General features: G+C 42.2%; 1 protein-coding gene across 1 annotated transcript in view; it reads left to right on the forward strand.

Annotated features, from left to right (window-relative positions):
- adamts6 (ADAM metallopeptidase with thrombospondin type 1 motif, 6) overlaps positions 1 to 25,709 on the forward strand; it is a 53,738-nt gene that overhangs the window by 27,202 nt on the left and 827 nt on the right. The window contains exons 12-23 of the mRNA XM_030065506.1: positions 1,146 to 1,291; positions 2,342 to 2,405; positions 4,775 to 4,877; positions 6,703 to 6,836; positions 9,687 to 9,810; positions 10,733 to 10,813; positions 12,581 to 12,744; positions 14,536 to 14,674; positions 19,874 to 20,003; positions 22,265 to 22,469; positions 22,719 to 22,895; positions 25,244 to 25,400. Of these exons, the coding sequence (XP_029921366.1) occupies positions 1,146 to 1,291; positions 2,342 to 2,405; positions 4,775 to 4,877; positions 6,703 to 6,836; positions 9,687 to 9,810; positions 10,733 to 10,813; positions 12,581 to 12,744; positions 14,536 to 14,674; positions 19,874 to 20,003; positions 22,265 to 22,469; positions 22,719 to 22,895; positions 25,244 to 25,400 (1,624 nt within the window). The remainder of the gene's footprint in view (positions 1 to 1,145; positions 1,292 to 2,341; positions 2,406 to 4,774; positions 4,878 to 6,702; positions 6,837 to 9,686; positions 9,811 to 10,732; positions 10,814 to 12,580; positions 12,745 to 14,535; positions 14,675 to 19,873; positions 20,004 to 22,264; positions 22,470 to 22,718; positions 22,896 to 25,243; positions 25,401 to 25,709) is intronic.

Raw genomic sequence — 25,709 nt, forward strand, 5'->3', positions numbered from 1 at the left:
AGACAAAACTATTCTGTGTTGCCAAAATGGGAAAAATAAAAGAATACGACTCAACAAGTGCAGCCCTTTATTACTGAGGTATTGCGCGTTTTTTTCTTTTCTCATTTTTTAAAGTGTTTTGGAGAGTAATGGTTCTCACTTAAATCATCTCTTGGCAAATTTGCATAGTGCACCTTTAAAGAGAGAGAGAGAGAAAGACTGTGAAAATGTGCATTGTGTTTTGGAGGATTTGAGATCCAAGCAGCTTTGCTCCACACTCAGGTCCTATATGGTCTACGTTTGAGACAGTTAAGAGATGTGGACCCACTGAAAATTTGGACATAATTATTGGAGGTTGATAGAGAGTTTGTTGTAATAGTTTTGACTCTGTGAAGTCATATCAAAATAAACTCTACAGGGTGAGTAAAGGGATTCAGGTTGTTGTGTGTATTTAGCAGTTCATTTATGTGTTTCTCTGACCTCAGCAATACTACTATGACTAGTACTACTACTACGAATGATGATAATAATAATAATAGTTAATGCTCTGATTGCTTTACATGTAAATAGACACTGAATGCACAGTAAAACAGGGATAGAATGCCATAAGTAATGCAGCATAACACTACCGTCCAAACGAAAACTTGTATCTCCATAATATCAACTTTTCAGAAACTAAGGAAAGCAGTTCTGTCGCTAGGTTGACGACTGTACATGTTTCAGTTTATATAATTAGTTTTGTAAAAGTTTCATAACACAGAGGCTTGAACTTGCTGAATCCATAGAGGAGTGTGTAAACAACCAAATTAAGCTAAAACACTGAAATCACCTAAATTGGAGATACAAGGTTTTTATCGGACAGTGTCGATAAGATGGAAAATCAGTGTGCTTTCCTTCAGTACTGTATCCTCATTTATCAACAGTGAGGAATGCGACAAAAATGTCTTTATTTTGGGAATAAATGTAAAAGATGGAATACATACAATGCATAAAATCAAACCATTAAAAAAAGATGCACAATCAGTAAAAGCTACGGGCAGCATCACGGTAGGAGGCACTGAGACCATCCCTGAGCTGACTTCTGTTGCAAGAAATTGTTGACCTCTGTTGTGCAATGACCATATTTTCCCTTGTCTCTCCCTCTGTTTCCACTTCTCCCCGGTCAGTGGTGCTACCAAGGGGAGTGTGTGGTGTTCGGTACCTGGCCCCAGAGTGTGGACGGAGGCTGGGGGCCCTGGTCACTGTGGGGGGAGTGCAGCAGGACCTGTGGGGGCGGTGTTTCCTCCTCCATGAGGCACTGTGACAGCCCAGCGTAAGTAGGCAAAGTAAGCCACAGCAAGCTGAACACACACGTCAAGGTCCTGCCTACAGGTGTGTGTGTGTGTTTGTGTGTGTGCACGCGCGCATGTGTCTGTCGTGTGTGTGCGCGTCTTATCCAGTTGTAAAACATTTCCAAGGCTAACTGTCTCTCTACTGTGGGCGACGGCAGCGTCAGCGCCGGGATTTCAGGGAATATATCTGTCATTACACCAGTCTTACTTTACGTGGAGGGAGGAGGAGACAGGGTGAACCACAGGGAAGGAAAAAAGGGAGGGAGGGAGGGAGGGAGGGAAGAATAGAAGAAGGGGAAGGAGAGAAGGCACCGGCGTAATGTGGAACACCTGTGTAAGGTGATCGCGGCTCCTCAGTCCCGGCATTAGAGCAGAGAGGGAAGCAGAGAAAACACAGGCAGTGCAGCCAGACGGGCCTCAAACACATTCATTAAACCTGTTGGAATGCCTGTTCTGCTGTTGTTGGGATGGGGAGAGTTTTAATAATGAAGGGAAGATATAATAAGACAACAAAAAGATCATATAGAAAGCGTGTATGATCGAAAGAGGAGAAGAGATTGAAAAAAAAAAGAGCGAGAGACGGAGTAGGCAGGTTCCAGTCTGAGGAGCAGACTGCAGTCTTCTCTGTCCCGACTCTAAATGTCGTGTCACACTCAAGAGCTCTTAGAGCAGCTTGGATTTCATGAATGAATCACTGGCAAAGTGCCGGCAGACGGGCACACATGTGCTAATGCTCAGTAAAGTGCCTTCAAACTGGCAAATGCAGACACACACGCACACACACGGACACGCACGCACACACTTTTTCTGGCTGAGGTCTAGAGGCCTGTTTCCTGACCCTGTGTCACAACACTAATGTACTTTTACACCACCCCTAAGCCATTTGAGAGAGTATTTCTACGAACAAATTGTCATAGTCATTTTGTGATGTGATCTGATGCTAAAGTGCACCAACAGCGAGCAGAAAGCCTTGGTCCTGCCGTTTTTCAATTTCCCACTCTCTTCTTTTTTTTTCCTCTTGTGTCTCTCAGCCCTTCTGGAGGAGGGAAGTACTGTCTCGGAGAAAGGAAGCGCTACAGGTCCTGTAACACCGACGTGAGTTTATATGGTGGCTTCTTCTCTTCTTTGCCTCCCTATCTTACTCTGTCTCCTTGGTATTTGGAGCAAAAGTATACAAGAGACTTGGAAACTAGACTGCTCTTTTGATGGATGCCCTGCTCTGGTTTGTAATGGTTGTAGCCGTTTGGAGCAGAGATAGTTGGTCTGTTGAGGCATCCTGACCTGGGATGGATTTGGCCTGTCACAGCATGACTGGTGATCCTCTTTTTCTTTGCTGGCCCATTGTTGCTCCACTTATCTCCTGCAGAACATGTTATCTCAGGCATGGCTTTGCAAGTAGCATCATACAGCCTATAAGCTCTCTGTTCTTTTCCCCCTCCTGGAACACAGGAAGAGAAAAGGGGCTAAAAATAGAATAAAAAGCCAATGATTATCTACCCCTGTGGTGAAGTTGGTTTTATTTGTTGCTATTTGTTGTATTTCTTTGCCATTTATTGTCCCTGGATCGCGCTGACATTTTAATTGAGACATTGTATTTTCAATCACAACGATATTTTCCTGTGCATTTTATGAAAAGCAATCCATGAACCTTTTTGAGGTCTGGAGCGTTGCTTTAAACAAATATTTTGCATGGCTGCAGGTTCACAACTCTGTCAAACTATTTCTAGGTGGCCTTTTTTTCCACAAGGCGAAAATTGAGCCAGTTAGGGGGCCTGGTGGATATTCGACCGCAATCTTAAAAATAACAGCTGAGAGCAAGCACCGAGAGTTTTCTTTGGAAAACAAACATCATCCAAAACCACTATTTCATTACCCTGACCACACCTTGTCCAACGAAAATGTGCACAGACAAATGCAGACACAGAGATGCACAGACTAAAATGCTCTGTCACACACGCGCGCACACACACACACACACACACACACACATATACACACAGGCACACTCACATACAGTGTTGCAGACATGCTGTTTTTCTCCCAGTTATTTTCACATTGACCAGTGGTCAGATATTATTGCTTAACCCTTTGAAAACCCATGGCCCTGTGGGTAGGCTCTTTTTTCAATGGCAAAATTCTTTTCTTTTTTGTAATTTATGTAAATATGTAATTATGGCAATTATACATGTAGTTTTCTTATAATGTGTTTAACAAAATTTCTAATAATTCCCCTAACTCTGGTAATTTTCTTGTATATTTAAAAAAAAAAAAAAAAAAAAAAAAACATATATATATATATATATTTGGCTAATTTCTTGCTATTATGCTCATTGCCCCTTTTTTTGCTGTTTTTCAAAGTATTCAAGGGAATTTGCTCAGTTTTCAAAGGTTTGACGATGCCTCCATCCCTCCCTGTTCTTAGCATGTCCTGTGGGTGTTATATTGTAGAGCAGGTTACATCAGGATGATGGTTGATGCCGGAGCGGCTGATCGAGGTCTGTGATGTAAAGGAATCACGTTCTGATTGGAAGCAGGGCCACATGGCTCAGACAGACTCACATACACAGTTTATAGTGCACATTAAGTCTGAGGAGTCTGAGGAGTATGTTCCATGTCAGGCCGGTGTTGTCACGTATCAATGATATAACGTGATCTTATAAAGTTACGACTTAGGAATAAGAGAGGACTTTTTTCAACTTTCAAACAGGCATGTATTTCTCTTTCTGCCCAATGCTGTCATTTCAACACACAGTTGTAACAATATTATTCTGTCTTTTTCTGACTCAATCTGCATGTTTGATCTGCAAGTTTAAAGCTGCCATGTTGGCCAGGACTTGAGTGGTAATGAAAGTGGCTCAGCCTCCCCATGGCCTGCTCTGACATGGAACGCTTTCAGCATGTGAAATACAGCTTTGACCTGGGCTCACCAAGAGGTTTTATTTGTCCCAAAGGAGAGTGTTTTGGGGTTTCTTTGGACCCTCTCACACCAATAATGTGTTTCTTGCCCCCACCTTTACTCTCTTACTGGAGCAACATGGAAGCAAAGAGTGCCATCCCTGTTAGAAGCAGATCCAGAAGCAGGTTTACACCGACCTGCCCTGGACTTTTGGCTCTTCTGGCAGTGTTTATGTTTCTAATTACCCAGCCAAAGAAGTGCTCTACTATCCATCACAAATCAATCCCTCCAAAACAAAGCAATCCCTCCAAACACAGAACACATTGTTCTCAATTAGGGATTCCAAGAAACAAGTCTGTGTTTTAGTATTTGAAAATCAAATGTGACAGTTTCTAAAGGGTTTCTTTTTTAAATCGAGTTGTTATTAATGATGCTGTCGATGCAAACAAAAACTTCCCAAGTTAATGAAATAATAGTACAAATTGCTCATTAATAATATGCTAGCCTGCATTACAGTACAATCTTAAGGATCTTGATTTTGAAATTATTGCCTGCTTTTGTCTTGCAGGCATGCGCTGCAGGATCTCGCGATTTCCGGGAGAAACAGTGTGCAGATTTTGACAGCATGCCTTTCCGTGGGAAGTACTACAACTGGAAGCCCTACACCGGTGGTGAGTTCAGAATTAATTCATACATTCGTGGCTCAGCCCCTTCTTTTTTGCAGTGGCTTGTGAACACTTAATGAAACACTTTGAAAGCTTCCCAAGCCACTGTCATCCCTTTTGCATCGCAAATGACAGTCTGCAGGCTGGCCCGTCTTGTGCACCAACAGCGGGAAGAGACGATGTGTAGAGAATTCCTCAGATTCCTGTAGACTGTGTTGCATTTGATGACCCTCTGCTCCCTTGGATCTGCTGCTCGTCCAACCTGGAGAGGCTGCACTTTGGACAGGCGTTTAGATACGTCCCGTGTTTGGAGTCTCCCAGAGGAAGGACTTGGGTCCATTCTGTGGTCTATTTTGGATCCCGGCTATGACACCGTGCCAGAATGAGTGGAAGTGTTGAATACTGTCTGTATAGTTCCACTAGAATTACTGGCAGGAGTTTAGAAAAACAGGCCTCATGCCGCGTTCCCCGAGCTGCCTTCTTCCTTGATGTCCGCACATCGCAGACGAGATCTACTTAACTAAAAACACAAATAGCTCAAAACGAAAATGAACAAAGTCTTCAGCATGTAAGCAGAGAAGGCAGAGCTCAAGATTAAATTCTTTTATCATGAGGGTCTACTTTTTATCAAATCCATTACCTTCTCTCTCACAGCGCTGCGTCGGGCTGTGAATCCTCATGTAAAAACGGCAGATAACCTTTGTGTGGAGGTCAGTGTAATTGTTGTTGGCAGCCGCCGCTGTTTCTCCTGGTGTCAGTGTTACAGTGACGTCAGGCTGTGGGTTTAGGGCTGAGCACTGCTAACTCTCCTCCACATGATGAGTATTCTCAACAATTTCGAAAGGAGATCCCAGAGCTGGCTGCGTATCCTGCAGCAAATCTAATGGTTGTCAGTCTCTACTCATTGTTTATCACTGGCACAAATTAATTATATTCTGATAGGACAAACACGTGTGTATACATCCTCTCTCTCATGACTGTGAAGCCATACAAATGGATGATGGGAACATGACTGATAGTCTTTGTTTTATCTCTTGGCTTATTGTTCTACTAGGGTTCAGGTCAAAGCCTTGTTAAGACCTTAGTTATGTCCATACCTGTCAACATTACACCGTGAAAAAAAGGGGAGATTTTCGCTGGCATTAATCCCCCATAGTCTTCATTTTAAAGTGCAGCCCAGCCCGGCTAGATTTGGTACATCACAAATCCCACAGCCAGTCCCATCAACAGACGGAGTGTTGCTTTGCATATCATTAGCAGAAGCGAATGTTGTGGGACGGGTCTTCCTGCTTCTGTGAACAGAGCTCTGGTTACGAGCCGGTGTGGGGGCAGGGAGGGGGGTGGGTAGGCCTGTGCATTTTTAATGAGGGCAAGGTTTAGAGTTACTTTTAAGGCACCTAAGTATTATTCGAAAACATCTAAATTCTTTATTTTTAGGGGCTTTTTTAAATGAGGGGGACTTTAGTGTAAATATATCTAGAAAGAGGGCGACACATTCAGTCACACACTGGATGAGCGGAGTCTAATATATTTTGAAGCCAATTCGCGCTGATCATTCCTGAAGATGACATTTCATGTGGGTCACAAAAAATTAACCTCATGTGCGAGGCAGATTAGACTGTCTCTCAGTCTTATCCTGCAACATGTATTTCGCACAAAGCACTCACTGAATGGGATATGTGTTTGAGAAAACGGGAAATTAACAGGAGAAATGCCAAAAGGGAGACTCCCGGCAAAAATGGGAGTGTTGACAGGTATGTATATCTAATTCATTCAGCCGAATTACTGCAAATGATGGACTGTGTGTCTGTGTATGTTGTGTGTGACCCAGGTGGTGTGAAGCCATGTGCATTAAACTGCCTGGCAGAGGGCTATAACTTCTACACAGAGCGCTCTCCTGCTGTCATAGATGGCACGCGATGCCAGGCTGACTCTCTGGACATCTGTATCAACGGAGAGTGCAAGGTAAGGGACGCCGCTGGGGGAGAAACGTTACTTAAAGAGCATAAATCCTGATGACTGAAGCCCACCAGCTAAAGCACATAAACACCACCTGAGTGTTCCAGTTTGGAGTCCATCCTGCGATCTCCCTCTCTCTCCCCCAATCTCTTTTCCCTATTTAGTATCGAATAAACAGCAAATCTGTAACTCTAAGGCAAAAAATCTATATTAGCAAATATGCTAAAACAATGCTTCAACTCACACTTTTTTGTTGTAAAATAAACATTTTAATTCAACATTTTAATTCTTATTTTGCTGCAAAATAAGATGCACATCAGGTGAAGTGATACCCACAAGTTTTTAAAAGGTTAAAAAAGTAAAATAAGTAACTTAGTGACAATATTAACACTTTAACAGACTGAATAGTATATATTTATAAGACCATGAATAATGAATTTGAGACAGGGATTAAGTTTTGGTTCATGCAGTGTTGAAATGCAGTGGAAATAGTAGAAATTTCAAATATGAAAGAACTTTACAACTTATCCCCCCTGAAAACGCAGTGCACAATATATAGGAACAGAATTAAAAGGAAGTGAAAAAAAATACCAACAATAATAATAAGATTAATTGCATTTTAAAAATCTTTGCATTTTTAAGTTTCAGATTCGAGTTAACTTAGCACAACTGACCTGGGCGTTGTGGGGCGTATCTCTCTCCAAGCAGTGATCTGAACACTTCCAGTCAGGAAATGTCACAGAATTTGACCTGACACACCCTCTGAAAAGCTCCACTTGAGCAGATTGGCTTCGTTGTATCTGATTAGCTGGCCTGGTTTGCCAATTATAGTCCAGAATTGTGATCGCTCCGTGTGTGAGGAGCCATTCTCCAAATTCAATCAACGAAAAATTCGAATCCAGTTCTTGAAAAGTCGTCATAATAATAATCAAATTTTAAACTCCTTACATTTTATCATTTTCATCGTGGTCAGATTATAGCTAAGTCTTACATTTGCTGATCCACTGAGTGTTTCCTCAGTATTTGTACCATTTTTTTTAACCATAGTTTATTAGATACTGATTCAGTGAAATGACTGCTCCAGCACAAAAACACACCATTCTCCACTATAGAACAATCAGGCCTTTGAGTCGCTGGCGGCTGATTGTGAATGAATGACTGGCATTTGTCTTCTTGACTCTTATCTGAGCTCTGCAGCCTGGACCAGGATTGTCTTTTGGTAAATGCAACAGGAAAGTTGCATGCTACAGCACATTTACAATTTACGGTTTTGTTTATATAATGATTAAACACACAATCTAATAACGAGGCCAAATAACTTGTTTATTAATTGGAGTTGGCATTTGATGCTGACTTTGTTTCAGGAGCATAAAAGCATTTGTACAATGAGATGTGTGTGTGTGTGTGTGTGTGTGTGTGTGTGTGTGTGTGTGACTGTGGATACAAGGCCTCTGGTGCATTTTCTAAGATGCAACTGTATAAACTGTATAAACAACTTTCTGGTCCTTGCCAAAGTAGTTGCTTTGACTTTTATCTCACCATACAAACCGATTCCTGTTTGACATGAAAATACAGCCTCTGACCACAACATTACACTGATTATAGTAAAAAAAAAAAAAAAAAGTGTGTGTTTTACTGGGAATAGAATTCAAAGAGGTGGAATATTCCTACCAAAGGAGCAGTACAGGTTTATTTCTAGTCTGAATCCAATGTGTCTTTTTATTTCAGGGGTTGGCTCTCTGGGTTAACTGCCATACTGTGATAAATCTCTGGAACACTGTCTGCTTGGAGGGCTTTCAAAAACACTCAAACTGCTATGATGTGCACATGTGCTGAGGCAAGAGAGGGAGAGAGAGAGAGAGAGAGAGAGAGAGAGAGGGAGAGGGAGAGGGAGAGAGAGAGAGAGAGAGAGATACAGGGGAGAGAGAGGGCCAGTGGGAGAAAGAACCTGGGAGACCTGCAGAGGAAATGAAAGGGTGGGTGACAACAGTAATTCTCCCAGTGGTTTTGTACGGGGTCACACACAGCGTTAACACACAGCTGATAACAATGTGAGGTCAGGGAGAGAGCGCTGTGACTTGAAGGACGGCGGTTTGAATCCCCAGTTGAAGCGGCTCCAGGGAGGCTACTCAGCAAGCCAACATGCTCTTTAACAGGATATACACTCTCACCTCTACCAGTATAAATAGATACATAAATAAATTAATAAATAAACAAACAAACAAATACATAAATAAGCAAGCAAACAGCCTTTCTGTACAGCAGTGCCAATATAGGATTTTTGTGAAATCAGTGAAACCTGTGCTCACTCACCACCAAGTTTATTCTAACTCTAACCCTAAAATTACACTAAAAACTAAAACTAGGTGTGAGCAAAACATTTTAGTCAACTGAAATAGAATAAAAACTAAACTTTAGAAAAAATGAAAACTAACTGAAACGATATTGTGTTCTTACAAAACTAATTAAAAATAATAATATACAGAAAATGTCTTTAGTTTTAGTCTTTTTGGTCAATTTGGTCAAATCTGCCAACACAACAAGCATGAGGAGGGTATTGGTGCTGATGTTTACTGAGACCGGGTCATCTACATGGCTAAACTGAATTGAAAACAAAGATAAAAAATGAAATAAAAATAAAAACAAATGTAAGACACAGAACTAAAGGTCATCTAGGGCTGGTGCCTTAGCAGAACCTGCAAAGTAACAAGCTTATATTTTCACCTGCATGTGAAACGGGGCTATGAAATCCTCAATGCTGACATTCCATCTCCAGTTTTTTCTTTTTTTTTTCTTTTTTTTTCCAAATTAACTTTTGTCATGTGTAGCATCACGTCATCTTTGTCATCTTGGCAGCATGTGGGCTGCGACAACATCCTGGGATCTGACGCTAAGGAGGACCGGTGTCGCGTGTGTGGAGGGGACGGGAGCACCTGCGAAGCCACAGAGGGACTATTCAACGAGTCTCTACCCAGAGGAGGTAAAAACTGACCTGACTGCACGCATGGCTCTGATCCTGACTAAGATGACTCGGTGACAGGTTCCTGATGGCTTCATATATGCTGCTACCTCCTCTGTCTCCCCGCTCTCCTTTCATACACTGCAGCTGAGGAGTTTTACTCTCTTGATGGAGGTGGACTCACAGACGAGCTCTGTAGTGCGCCCATTATGCAGAGATGAGGTGCAGTTAGCAAATGCGTCAAATCTAAAATCACCTTATGGATAATTTTTCTGAAGTAAGGGAGCTGAAAATGCAGGAACTCGTCGTCTTCATGCAAAAGCGGCTTTTGTCCGCTGTCCAAAAAATCGCTGAAGCCAGGCAGATAATCTTAGAGTCATGGAAATGTGTGCTCTACGTCTTTGTCACCCAGTGATAGAGCATGTGTTTTGGGGTATTAAGAATTATATTGTCAAAATACAGATCAAAACGCAATATATTCCTGTTAATTACATCATCTAATGGAGGATTCAGGGACCGAGATAGGGCTCGGTGTTGGCTGTATCCAGAGATAGTCTATAGAGAGCAAGAGTCAGACAGAGAGAGACACAGAGAGAAAACATATTTCTCCTTCTATGGTATGGCTAGTAAACCATCTAAAAATACTGCGTGTGTGTGTGTGCGTGTGCGTGCCCCCGTACATGCGTGCGTGCATGCGTGTGTGAGTAGGAGGGGGATTGTTTTGTCCTCCAGCAGGATGGCTGTGTCCTTTTTCGGCGATCTCATTTGATACCCTGGAATTCATCCTATATGATGCACCTTTACCCAACGTGATATATGACGCTCTTGCTTCTGTGTGTTGGAGAATGTGTAAAGTGCAGTGCCGCATGTGCAGTGCATACTCACTAACACTAAGGGAAACCACAAAAATGCCACCCTAACGATCAGCGACCTTCTCTTCCAGGGTACATGGAGGTGGTTCAGATACCCAGAGGCTCGGTCCACATTGAAATCAAAGAGGTCGCCATGTCTAAGAATTATATCGGTAAGTGATGGCCTTAAAATGATCAAGTGAAAATGATCAATACAATAACAGCCGTAACACCATAATGAAGGTTCTTGTTAGCTTTATTTCTTGGCTCTCAATCAGCCCAATGAGCTGTGGATCCCATCTGATGACAATTTGTGAACAATAATGTGCAGCAATTTGGGACATCAAGCTGTGTCGTATTAGCTGTTCAGTTCTGTGTACACCACAAGTCATTTCCGTATGTCTTCTTTGTCAAGAGCAAAGAAGAGAATATGATCTGCTGGTTTTATCTCTGTTGCCTAATGTGAAGCTGTAAAGCAGCGTTATTTATTGCCTGTCTTATAAAACTCCCTGAATCTAGCACGTGTAATGGCAGTCTTGGCACCGGGTTTCTTCCACCCCGTTTCCAGACTTTTAGAAAAACTATTTGCAACACTGGCAGCGTCAGAGTCAAAACAATCAAACAACCGGATTCAATTAGGGTTCATTCTGGGCCCTTCCATTAACAAGAGAAAGACGTGTGACATCGTGTTGAATTTATAGCCGATGGTGTTGATGGAGGGCTTAAGTCACACTTTGAAACAGAGAGCTGTGTCAGATTTATAGGGCCGTGGTGACAGCTGCTTTGTCCACCAGGATTATGGGGGATATGATATCTATATATCAAAGTTTAAAGAGTGCAATTTTGGCTATTATGTGGACTCGGTTTCCCTTCCAAGCAATTTGTAACTTTGTTATCAATGTCATGTGTGACCCTAGTGATTAAGGAAATATTTTTCTTTCTAACGTCGTGTGAGTCCTCACTATTTAGGTCAGCATACTGTGTGTTTTTTAAATGTTCTGTTAAGGCAAAAGTTAAGGTATCCACTTTGAGACTGTTGGGCTTTAAATAAACTTGAACTTGAACCATCTTTAAACCGGAGAACAAGCCTAGTCTCGAATAGTTTCAGCTGTCACGGCGATGAGATTTCAGATCCGCTTGTGTGGAGATTTTTAATTTACTGTCTTCCAAACATGTCAATTCAACACCTCTGTGTGGTGTTGAGACAATGCACGTTAATCTCTCTTCTCAGTGCAACATGCTGTATGTCAGCGGCAGTACGTGTCTATATTGGTAACAGGTACTGAAAAATGCTACAAATGCACACCGGCTGCAAAAAAATCTCGCAGATGGACTGAAAATGACGCATCATTTTTGAGAGTGTGCTGTAATATTGTGAGGAGTAAACTATTGTTCGCCTAATCTATGTAAATGCTGCGAGGGAAATTCTGCATGCATGAGCCAGAGAGATAGAATACAGAGGGCTTGGATCATTTCTTCTCAATTTGGCCCCATTTCAACGCGAAGAAAGTGGATATTTTCAGATCTGTTGTGCTTGGAGACCAACCCTTGTTTTGACGACCAGGGAGAATGGTATTCATGATATTCGTCCAAGCTTTCACCTGAACTGCGTGTGTGTGTGTGTGTGTTTTCTTTTTTACTCCTAAGTTAGACGTATGTGTGTGTGTCGGTGTGCGTGCGCTCAGACGCATGTGTTGCGTGCGTCTCTGTTCATATAAAGTAAGGGCTGTTCAATGTCTATTAAGGGATAAAAAGTTGTCAGTGACATCAGGGAGCTTGAAGATGATGATGATGATGATGATCAAGATGAACGATGGTGATGACATCACACCAAAAGATTGCCTCCACCTGTTGTCTTAGCTACCGTTCCATGAGTAGTCTGTCTTTGATTTTGGCTGTCAGTTTTTTAAAAAGGATCTATTGTTTCTGTGATTCCCTAGCTTTGAAATCTGAAGGGGATGATTACTATATCAACGGAGCGTGGACCATCGACTGGCCCCGGAAGTTTGACATTGCAGGGACAGCCTTCCACTACAAGAGACCCTCTGATGAACCAGAGTCTCTAGAGGCCCTGGGAGCAACCACCGAAAACCTGGTTGTCATGGTAATACATCAGTTTATTTGTGTTTTGTCATGCACTAATAAACAGCTGTAGTCGTAAGTTTTACTACTGTCATACTCACAAAGTTGCTCTCTTGCTGTTTAGTGTTGTGGCTGTTCTTATTTGTCTGGAAAACCATAGGAGAGCTTTGATATCTGCGCTGTTTGCACTAAATAGCTATTATCTGCCTCGGTCCACATAAACTCAACATCTGGGTGAAAACCTTAGGTGACCCTCAGCCAGTGGCTTGGGGTAAAAAGCTATTTATATGTGGATATTGAAACCTTTTTTTGGCTAAGTGTAAACACAGTGTCACTGGATTTGGCAAGGGCGTGCTGTATGTTATTGCATGGGGGCGTGCTCTAGCATGTTGAAGTACTTAAGTTGGGATGAGTGCACATAAATTTTAATGCCTCATGTGCATGTGCATGTGCATGTTTGTGTTGTAGTTCATGTATGTTGATGTGAGACAACATACTCCTGGATGTTGATGACTCTTGCCGTACTGCTCAGGACCACAGAGGTTTTGGCTGAAAATACCCGACCACACAGCACTGCTGGAATAGACAAGCAACTGGCCGCTCCACCACCAGCCATTCCTTTGTGACTTGAGAAGCTGTGCCTGATTCTCTCATTCTCCCTCTGCATCCCATACACTAGTGGTTCTCAACTTGGGGTCCAGGGAACCCCGGGGGTCTTTGAGGGGGTTCTGTGGGGGGTCCCAGAAAAATGGCGAATATTTTAATTTAGTTGTTATTTCATTGACTAGAAGTTGGCCCAGTGAGAGAATGTATAAGAATGACTATTCAGTTAAGGTTTCACTCTTCACTATTAATCTGCCAATCTACAGTATAGACAGTTATGGAATAATTAAATCTGATCAGATGGGGATCCCTGAGACTATATCTTAGACATCCAGTATAGATACTTGTGGTCAAAGACTTGATTTTGGAATACTTGATTTTAAAAATACGTTTGTATTCCAAAGTACATTTTCTTTTTAATATCAGTGCATTGCTGTATTGTTTTCACAGTGCATTTACAGAACCTGGGTACTCTCTGAAACCACTTAATAAATGCACTGAATTGTAGAACCACAATGCTACGAGTTAGTCGTTAGTGCTTTGCTAACAAAATGGCACAGATGCGTTTTACTTTGAAAGAGGATGTGTTGCTTGCGCTTGTTTCACAGAGCTGGATGATGGATTTCCGCATTTTCATCAAACCCAGTTGAGAGCGGGTACTGTGATTGGTGTTTCTCCTGTGAGGAACACAGCGTGTGGCCAATCACATTTTAGAAAAGAAAAAAAGCTATGCTTAAAAGTAACAAGTAATGACAACATTCAAAGAAAAGGATAAAAAAAATACTCAAGTAAATTACAGATACTTGAAACATGTACTTACGTACAGTACTCAGGTACATGTACTTCATTACTGTCCACCTCTGTAGACATCTAAGACAACATTTCATACTCTTACAATCAATTTTGGCATCCTTGACACCACAAAGATTGAGAACGACTGCCATCCACTAATACAAACATCACATAGCCACACTGATTTTCACTGCTCAAGCTGCAGAAAAGACCAAGCACAAGATTCAACTGAGGTTAAAAAAATGAATGGATGAATAGAAAAAAAAATGAAAAATGAAAGACTGTTGTTTGTCAGCTCCCTGGCTTTGTGTCCTTGTTGAACACAGAAACTTAACCGATGCCATGTCTTTGAAGTGGACTGCAGTGAAAGTGAAAACAGTCCTCCTGACCTTCTGTCTGTTCTCTCTCTGCACTGCAGGTGCTCCTTCAGGAGCAGAACCTGGGAATACGCTACAAGTTCAACGTGCCCATCCAGCGCACAGGGAGCGGGGACAACGAGGTGGGCTTCTCCTGGCACCACCTGCCCTGGTCCGAGTGCTCAGCTACCTGTGCTGGAGGTAAGCCAGCTCTGCATCCCTTACCTGTATCTTGCATCTGTTTTCCTCTGGAGGTGTCTTCTGTCTGCTGTCTTTTTGGCCCTGCTGATACTATTTATGGCCCCAGAATTTTGGCTGGGGTGTGGTGACTCTACACCGCCGATTAAGGCAACTCATTTTCACTTCTCTGTCCGGTACAGCTGGGATTTTAGCAGTCACACACAAATCTTGTTTTAAATGCTGTCCTCACTCTATCCTCCTGCTCTGCTCATCATTTTAGTTAATATATAATTCACATGTAATCCATTGCTCAACTGAATTTTTAATTTATAGGCATCCAAAGCTGAATGTAGGTTTTACTCAATAATTCTACGAACGTTTGACAGAGGGTTGGAGATTGCAATATTCCCCTTTTGCTCTTCCTGAAATGCATTTGCTTCTGACTTCATGCATCATTAAAAATTTGGTAAACTTAACTGGTCTGTTCTTGGGCCCACTCATGTAATAGGGCTCATGGATTTTGGCTGCATATTCATTTGTTTGTCTTTGGATGCTCAGCTGTCCCCTCTGTCCCCTCTCACTGAACATTACGGTAAATAATCATATTGTGACTAACTTTACAGATTCTGTCAAATTAAGTAAAATGGTGATGGTGTGATACAGTTTGTAAGCTGAAGCATCTCTGTAGCACCATAATTACGACAATGTTTTGTCAAAAGATTGCAGCTCCTGCTCTTTGGATATTGCAGTTGGCCATCTTGTGATTTCGATACTTGCTGACTAATTGTTCAGCCCCATCTTGCTGTAGTCACCCGACACTGTTGTTTCTCCACAGAATACAGGGCAATTAATTATTCTCAACTCCTACTATACTATTCTCGATAGTTTTTTACCTTCCAGAATTTAAAAAAAATCTATTCCTAAAGCCTCAGCTTGGCTTGATGAGCACACTCAGGCTGTAAACCGTTTCAACTGTAATTAATAAGAACTGCTATACCTCTCAGATCTGTCTTTTGTAGTTGTAGTAATTCTGTTGTTCCCTGTGCCTGGGTTACCCTGTAGAGGCCTCATCAACTGAAGAGTTTGAAAATCCTCTGCCAAAAACATGGAAGATAAAAAAGTCAGCTGTCCCGCCCCCTGTTTAAGACCTGTCTGTTACCCCAGCTAAGTCTCCCACATGGGAGATGATCTCCCACTTGAAGTATGGCACGTGCCCTCTTGATATTGTTCCAACAAAAGTGTTTCAACAAAAGTGTAAGAAGTATTTAACAGGGTGAACCCTCGCATTTGAGTGCCTCTCTGACTTATGGAATTTTCCTTTCCATTTCGAAGCATGTGGTGGTTCACCCCCCCTTAAGAAAACTAACGTGGACCCCACAATTTTGAATAGTTCTAGACCTATTCCCAAAGTCCATTTTTATGTCAAGTTTTTGAGAAAGTTATTTTTTCTCAAATTAATTCTCTGTTGAGTTTTCCCAGTTTGGTTTCAGGCTGCATCACAGCACTGAGGCCGCTCTCCCTGAAGGTCATAAATGATTTTCTTTTGCCACAATTGATGTAGGGGATTGCCCATGAAATTTTAACTATTTTGAATATGTGTGCAACACTTGATACAATTGATCACACAACTCATATTTTTGGCTTACATTTTGGATACAGCATAAGTCTAGTTCAGGCTTTTGCAGTAGTGAATTTAATGTCTCAAATTGATAATTCTTTCTCTCCTCAGTCAAAGCATACCAAAGCATATTGTGTCTTTCTGTTGCTATGCGGATGACACCCAGTTATACTTACGCTTAAAGCTCAGTCACCCCTCCTGTCTTCTTCCCTGCTGTCTCTGTGAACACTTGAGAAATCTGGATGTCTAAGAACTTCCCTAAACTTACTGACAATAATTCTCAAATTTTGACTTTTGGTCCTCCTGACTGTCAGAATATAATCCACAGCAGACTGGATAATTTAGCCTCTATGGTGAAAAACACAGGCATGAATCTGAGGGTGTTCTTTGACTCTGACTCAGCTATTGCCACACAGGATAAAAGGCTTGTGCAGTCATGCTTTGTGAAGCACAGAACTTAGAAAAATTAGACTGCCTTCAGCTGACTTGGAGAATTTATTTCCTCACACTTAGATAACCGCAACTCTTTTGAAAGAGAAACCAAAAAGGTTCTGCCTGTTGCCAAATGCAGAAATAACACCACCCCAATTTTACTGTAGTCTCTCTGCCTTTTAGATTTCAACGGATCGTAAGATTTTAGTGATTACTTTTATTGTGCTGCATGCTTCAACCCTCTTTTGCTACATCTCTGTTCTTTAAAGTCTCAACAAGGCCAGGCTGCACCCTGAGGTCCTCGGCTAGAGCCTCCAGTCTAGACTGAAGACCAAAGTAGATTGAGCATTAAGGTGAAATTTAGGGCTGCAGTCAACCGAAGAAAATCTTGGTCAACTGAAATTTGACCTCGTCTTCAGCCAATCGATTGGCTGATGGGGGAAGAAAACAGGATGCCTGCACGTGCACTGTGGCCGATTTAGTTAATGTAGAGTCCTGTGCACTGAGTTTACAACTAAACATATAAAAAACAAGTTTTACTGTATTAAATCATTTTTAACCTAAATTTTTATTATACTGACATGATGGTTAATATTTAGCCCTGGCTTATGGCGACACTTGCACTTACAAATGCCAGATACCAGATTCCTGTTTTTCCAGTCACCTGGGAATCTGGTAAACTTGCCGAAATCTTCCTTGTTGACCTTCCGTTAGAGGCCCAATATCTGTGGAAAAAACCTCCTGACAAAGTAAGGCCAACCTAAATGAACTGATTCGTTTAAATTGCATCTTTGAACACATTCTTTCTATATCACCATCTTATTTTTATGCTGGCCTTCTTTTTTTTTTTTTTTTTTGCTCTATAGAGCTTTGTAAACTCTGATATTTAGCCGCCGCTGTACAAGTAAAGTTTGTCATCAAGACCCCATGAAATGGACTCTTACTTTCTTGATTTGATGTATTTGCTGTTGAAACAGGATAGTTGCAAACCAATAAAAGCAGATCAAACCATAACCCTAACCCAACAGGGTATCAGTTTGGAAGATAAACACATTTGTGAAGGTTTTATTGGTTGAAATTTGAATTTCCACCCACTAGTGCAGGATGATGTCACTATTTAAGATACTCTGTTCTATGTAAAGTAGAAGTCATGTGAGGTCATAGGGGAACATAGGGGATGCGAGGGGTGGAACAATAAATTGATAATGCAATATATCACAACACTTCCTCTTGTCAGACATAATCAATACACTTGTGCTGAGTATTGATATTTGACTTTTCAACTCAATTTGCACAGATGCACATTTGAGGTGTATTTTTTCCCTGCCTTTAGGTATTTGAATTGTTCATGTTGCAGTCACTGTGCAGATTAAAACACTGAAAAACAAAATTAGAAAATTGGAAAATTATTTTGCCTTTTCCTGGGTATTTCTTCTTCTTCAGTTACAAATATTGTGATGTGTTATAGCAGATTATCTCACAATATATCACATATTGCAAAATCACCTGTATCGTGATAGTATTGTATCACGATACTATCACGATATTTAACCTTTTGTAAAAGAGAAATCCAGGCATTTTGATGTTGAATACTGTAACACACTGTGGATATTTTAATTCTTTATTTTTGACATTCTCAAATATTTGATACTTAGTATTTTGCGTGTGTGTGTCATTCTGTAAATCTGCTCCAACCAGTAATTCCACAAATGCTGCAGAGTACTGTGGGGAAACCCAGTATCATAATTTGAGACGGGTTTCCAAAATCATTACTTTATAGCTTGATATTCTGCCTGTAATAAATTCAATATGTATATTTTCCGTATTTCAGCCAGAGTAATGAATATGGTGTAATTTCTATGAATGAGCTGCTCTGCATATCTTCTGGTTTACCAGCGCCGTTTTGGGCACACAGAGATACTGTCACTATTCCAGAACCCTTGTCCTACAAAGTCAAATATTCAGCGTCTGAAACCGCACTGAAATGTTGACCACGGCCTCAAGAATGACAAAACCAAACCTTTTAGCCCAAAAGTAATGGGTTTCATGTAACAATAAATAGTGTTTCTTCCCAGTTGTCAAGCGTGGCCTGGGAGGGTTTGTAATATTTTGTAAAAGCATGACTGAATAAGCATGTGGGGCTTTCTGAGGAAGGATTTTCAAGTTCATAGTAGGAGTTTGCAGCTATTCCTTTGACAGGGTAGCACGCATGGCCGTCCACTGTCATAAACATGCCTTTGTATTGTTGATCTAAATAATCTAATTGTGTCTGCTGTGCGCCTCTTACCACACTCTGACCGCACTGTGCTTTAAATCAGAAAAAAAAACATGTTATTTAATCATGGGCCCATTCAATATAGCTAGCTCAGCTAATCATGAAGTGTTGTTTAATATATCATTGTCGTAATAAAATCTTTGAAAAACACCTTTTGACAGCCTTACAACTGAAACTCTTTTACCCCATGCTTAGCGCTATCCCTCCAAACTATATTTCACTTCCAGCACAGATGGGTAGATTTTCTGTACTCAAGCACACACACACACACACACACACACACACACACACACACACACACACACACACACACACACACATCCATATCTCATTACATCTGCCAGACAAGTCTGGTGTGGGATATGTCCCAGGAGGGTCCAGACAGGCCTTTTCTGAGGTATGGCACACACACACATGCATGTACACACTCACACAATAACATACAAGTGTGCATGCGTGCACACACACACACACACACACACACATGCATGTACTTCCAGCACACACACACACACACACAATAACATATAAGTGTGCACGCATGCACACACACACACACACACACACACACACACGCACAGTGGGAGGTGTGACACCGATACGGTAGCCCTCACTCTCTCCATTATAAGCCAAAGTAAAGAGCTCTCTGCTCTGTAAAAGTGATTTGCCAAAATATTCTGCAAAGAATAAGGAATTTACACGTCTGGATTTACTACAGACTGAAAGCGATACCATCTCCACCCGAACACAGCGCTTGACATAAGGACTGGCTCTGGTGTTTCTGAAGTGTTTAATGTACAAGATCAGCTGAGCTCTACACTGCGTGTCCCTGGTCGATTGATCGGTCAGTGTGTGTGTGTGTGTGTTATATGTCTGCATGGCTTGTTTCCCGCAGGTTCCCAGAAGCAGGAAGTGGTGTGTAAGAGGCTGGATGATAACTCGGTGGTCCAGAACAGCTACTGTGACCCAGACAGTAAACCTCCAGAGAACCAGAGAGCCTGCAACACCGAGCCTTGCCCCCCAGAGTACGTAACACTGATCCTGTTCTCCAGCTGACTCTAACCTGCTCGATTTGGCTTTAATGTAGCCGATAAACAGTTTTGCTTGTCATTCTGAAAGGACCATAATAGTGATTTTGCATGTTTAGCTTAGTGCCTACAAAATCTAAAATCTTGCAGTCATAAATTAGAGCTGCGACATCAATTTTCTTACCTTTTATCCAGCCATTGGTTTCCATTCATTCATAAAAATGAATTTTCAGAGACTTCAAACTTTCTTCACACCAGTATTACATCACTGTAATAAAGTCCACGTTGGTTTTCCTAAAAGCAGCAGCACTGTTGTGTTTTGATGACTTGAAAACCGGATGGAGTGAGATGCTCCCTCCGCCAGGGAAAATAGTCCCCAGGAAACGTTTTTTTCAAAGCTTTTTTTTACTTTTTATTTTTATTTTTTATTTTTATTTTAAATACTCTCATGATATTTGTATCAGGTCACTGCTGTTATTATTGTTAGCATTATTAACATTATCATCACTACCACTATAATTATTGTGAGCTTGCAGTATAAGTCAGTATATGTATGCATGAGAGGGTATGTTCTGTGTATGTACGATATAAATAAAAAAAAATTATAAAAAAAAAGATTTTACGAAATGATTTGCTGCGATGTAAAATGCAGGTAAAATGTAGTAAATGGGTGTAACTTTCAAAATCACTGTTGTGGTCCTTTAAAGTTAATTTTAAAATCATCGTTGTGTGTAATTGGAACATCAGTGACACAAACCATTTTAGAGACAGTGCAGGTATTTAGCCTCGTCATACATCACTGCCCTAGAAAGAAAAATCCCTCCACAAAAGCTGGGTGTGGGAGTCTGACTGCTTGCATTAATTTGCTTTCAAGGATCCCTAGTTGTAAAAGGTGTTCTGTACAATAAAAATGGCCATGATGTATAACTTCATACGTTAACTATTTTTAGTGTTTGCTTTATGCCAAAAAAATAAGAGCCCTGAAAATGACCACCTGTGTTTAATTGTATTGGCAAGTTTACTTTACGAACCATCTAGGGATAATATACATGTATACGGTTGGAATATGTGTTTGTGCTCGGTGATGAAATGTGCTTAGCCTCTCCACTGTAGCTGAGAGCATGGCCAGACAGAGATCAGTCATGTCTGAGACAGCAAATTGGAAAAAGAGGAATTAAATCTATTTGGCCTGTTAGTTTCAGGCATCTGCCAAATGGTTGAGTACATGTGTTTGCGCTTGTGCATCACTGTGTTTGAGTGGGCGATCTCGCTGTTGGATATTGGCCAGTCTAATAATCTAAATCTATTGTAAAGTGCTAATTTGTTTTCATGCGCTCTTCTGCCATTTGTTTTTTACCTCTGTTTTCAGTGACTGCCCTCGTTTATGTGTCATTTGTTTTGATAATTAGCACTTGAAGGCCATTGTAAGTGCATGTATGTGTATTGAATTACAGCGAACACATGCCATTTCTGTCTGCTAGGAACGCAAACACACTTTCTGCAGTCTCAGGAAACGCTGACTGAAGGAGATCATGTAAACATAATTGTTTTAGAATACCCAGGATTTTATGGGCTCAAGTAATGAAAGCTAACACAGATGTTTGAACACATTGTTAATTCTGTATACATTCCATTTTATGATGTAAAGTGGATTGCTGCTGCAGTATGTCAGAGGCTAGATATGTTTGTAAGACTGTTGTCTTGGCAGTTTTATGATGTCAGCTCTGAGTTTTGCAGGCAGAGCATTACAAGACTGAGTCAGATCTTTTGTAAATCAGCAGCTCACTGGCCTGGCAAGACACGGCACAGGACGCTGAAACACGCTCGCTCCACAACACGGTTGTTGCCATGGCTTACCCCTGAGGCAGAAGGGTTCATTAATCTGCATCGCTCGTGTTTTCATGACGTCTGGCTAAAAGGTGTAAGATTAAGAGGCGTTGTCCGGGTGATGGTTCTGTTTACAATACTTTTCGAAAATTTGATCAAATTGTTGATTTTAGGACACAGCGGCACACTTAAAATCAGATTGCTCACGCAGTATGATGTTGCAATGCTCCACTCAAATGTAGCATAATTCTGCACAATACTAGCTGAGCAATGTGGCCATTATGCTGCAAGTGTAATCAAGTCTACGCAGAGAGTAAAGCACTGGCACAGAGGATACCATCAGCGACAATCTTCATTAGGAGCAAAGCCCGTTGTTGGCTTTGATTCTGCTGCACAAAGCGGACTTCAGTTTTGTTGTTTCATTCTTCTAGGTGGTTTATCGGAGACTGGTCGGAGTGTGGAAAGACATGTGACGGGGGGATGAGGACAAGGACGGTCTTATGCATCAGGAAGATCGGCCCTGCCGAGGAGGAGACGTTGGAGGACACCCACTGTCTCACCCACCGGCCGATCGAGCGAGAGTCATGCAACAATCAGTCGTGCCCACCGCAGTGGGTCACTCTGGATTGGTCAGAGGTGAGGGAATATAGCCCCTTTTCTTCTCTTTTAAATCTTTCTGGTGTGGCCATAAGTTGACACTCCCCTTCACAGCTGATGCCCTATTTATTGCTGTACAAAAGCATCATTTACCTGCTTTTAAAGTAAGTGGAATAGAGATATAATATATACAATGTACAGGCTTCAAACACTTCACTGAAAGTAACTGGTTGCCCTAAAGAAAAAATATGAAGTCAGTTGCATCTCTTCTCACTCCTCTCTCCTTAGTGCACTCCTAAATGCGGCCCTGGCTTTAAGCATCGTATCGTCTTGTGCAAGAGTAGTGACCTGACCAAGACCTTCCCCCCTGCCCACTGCCCCAGCCACAACAAGCCGCCTGTCAGGATCCGCTGCAGTTTAGGACGCTGCCCGCCTCCTCGATGGATCCCCGGGGAATGGGGACAGGTAAAACGATCACCTCTTTCACATCATGACATGTTGTGAGGACAGAGTGGTTATTATTTTTGGAATAAGCAACAATTTCAGCAAGAGGCTTCTCTGAGCTCTCCACGTGTGCAGTACAATCCTTTAGAAAGATAGATTGAACGCGTAATAGAAAAAAGATGCAACAGATAGATTCCATATGCTGGTGCATGGTCAGTATAATTTACACTTGGATAACACGCTGGGGTCCCAAGCACGATCGTGACGTGTGTGTGCGTCGTGAGCACGTGCAAGTGCGCGCACGTCGCGTGTGTAAGTACAAATGTTTCAGCAGGCTTGGAGTGTGTGATCAGTGGCAGTAATATCCTCCTCGCTGTTTGAAGTTTATCTCCGCTTCAGACAAGGCCTCTGTGTCACTTCCAGGAACACGATTTAGAGGAAGACCAAAGGGGAGGATTCTTAGGCGAACCCTGCTGTGACTCAGTGCGCTCGGCAAAGCTGCTGAACACTTTACAGCACAGTTGGCTTGTGTCGATAAGGGACTGCCAGAAAAACATGTGTCAGACAAAGTTATATCTATAAAAAGCGTGACATGTTAGTTTTGCGCAATTCATGATAAGTTAGCGTAAAAAGGGAATTTTAAACAGTGTACTTAAATGTTTAGAAGATGGTGGCGCAGGAGAGAGAGTGTTTGTCCCTCTGCTGTCTGATGCTCTGATTAGACTTGAGCAGAGCTTTTGGTGATGTCACGGCTCTGCTGTGTTTTTGAGGTCAGGAGTCAGAGGTTGATAGTCAGGCAGTCTAGGTCATAGCTCTTTGTTGGCCTCCTCTCACAATGGCCATATGTGTTCCCGCGCACAAACATCAACACGCACTGCTTACAATTCAATCAGTGCCAATGACCCTCATAAGCAAAACAGACCTGAGTGATAACCTCAGCGCTGTCCATCAAAGAGAGGGGTCCTCACCGTGCCCTGCCAAGGTTAATGCCTCACAGAGCACAGCTGTGGTCTGCTCTTACACAGCACTTTCTCATGCACTGGAGAGGTGTTTGTAACTCCCTCACTTACCCCCCTCTCTCTCCTCACTTCTTCTTTTTTTTTTTTTTGCCATAATTACAAGCTTCACCCTCTCTGCCGCTGTCCCACACTGGCTCGCTGTCTAAAGCGTCAGAAAGAGGAGATTGTTTGCGAGCTAGCAAGTCTCTGGTCTCCCAGGCCAAAAGGTCACTGGTTCAAATCCCACTTAAGTCCCGCCATTGACGTACACCATCTGTCATGGCCGGCAGCGGGCCCTAATAAAGGCTCTCTAATTGGGAAGGGATGACATGCAGGCCCACTGATCTGAGGTTTCCATAGAGGCTCATTTAAGGTGACGGAAAGCCTGGTAGTTCCCTGGCCAGCCATTTGTTGATGGCCGGGGTTCATCGTCACACACTTGCACACAGGCGCACACACTCATCCTCACACATAGCGATGGCTGACAGGTGTGCTGTGTCTCAGTGCTTCCAAAAGCACTGAATGTGCAGAGTAATTATGGCAGCACAGATTTCCACTTCATCGGTGGCTGTTGTTTTGCTCGCAGAGCACCGATTGTTTGACTGTGAAGTGTTTACCTGCTGCAGCGTGAGCTATACTTAAAGAACATTCGTCACAAAGACAGGCTTCAGCGGAAACAAGAATGCGGAGAACTGTTGTCTTGGCCTTATAATTAAATTTTATGCGATTTGCTTTAGTCTCTTGTAGCCATGTAGTGTAGCTCAGCTGATCCGCAGACCAAACTGGGGTCAACCAAAGCCAAACACGAGGCAAATTTCATGTATGTCTGACTCCCTTTCTCTCTCTCTCTCTCTCTCTCTCTCTCTCTCTCTCTCTCTCTCTCTCTCTCTGTGTTTCTCCTCTACACACATGAACACAATTTTGCCTTTTATTTGTTTGTAATTGTATATGGAAAACCTTGTTTCTCTGTCGCAGAGCAACAGTTGACCTGATAACTCTAATTAAAGATCTTGGCCATGTCAGCTTACCTCGTTTCACACATTGCCTCCCGAACTGCTAGATAAGCAGACTTGGAGACAGAGTCACCGACAGCCTGTCAGTTTAATCAGTTCATGAAAAAAAAGCGGGGAGAGAGAGAGAGAGGTGACTTTTGTTGGCTATATCTGCTCGCTACCTCTGTCCCTGGTGATTGGTTGATTGGATCAAGTAGTGCAGTGTATTTGGAGCGATTACTCAGAATGGCTGAGTGGCCCTTTAGTGGCATAAGGAAGCACAGACTCTCCACCCACTCAGCTGAATATACTCCTTCATACATTAACCTTTGCATTGCAAACTAATGATAATTTTTGTTTGAATGTTTTCCTTTCTCAGTGTTCGGCGCAGTGCGGCCTGGGCCAGCAGATGAGGACGGTGCAGTGTTTGTCTTACACGGGTCAGCCATCCAATGAGTGTGCAGAGTCCCTCCGACCAACCACCATGCAACAGTGCGAGAGCAAGTGTGACGCCACGCCCATCTCCAACGGCGACGGTGAGATGACAACGTGCACATACACACATGTACACTCGTCTGCCATCACGTTTTAATAGCGCTGGCTCAGCTTGTCGGTGTGACAAGTTGTTTTCATCGCAGTCATGAAGAAAGAGGGTCGTCGCTGGCCGTGGGTTTCTATATAAGTCTCTTTACAATGCAAAGGCGTATGTTATAGGAGCAGTGTGAACACTTACACACACAGCTCCGGCTGAAAAGGTTATAAACTGTCTCTATCTTCATCTTCACTCTTCTACTATGACCTAAACATGCTTGGATGACACACTCCCCTAAACTTTGCCAGCTACA

This window comes from Myripristis murdjan, chromosome 12 (assembly GCF_902150065.1).
Source record: "Myripristis murdjan chromosome 12, fMyrMur1.1, whole genome shotgun sequence".
Taxonomy (NCBI): domain Eukaryota; kingdom Metazoa; phylum Chordata; class Actinopteri; order Holocentriformes; family Holocentridae; genus Myripristis; species Myripristis murdjan.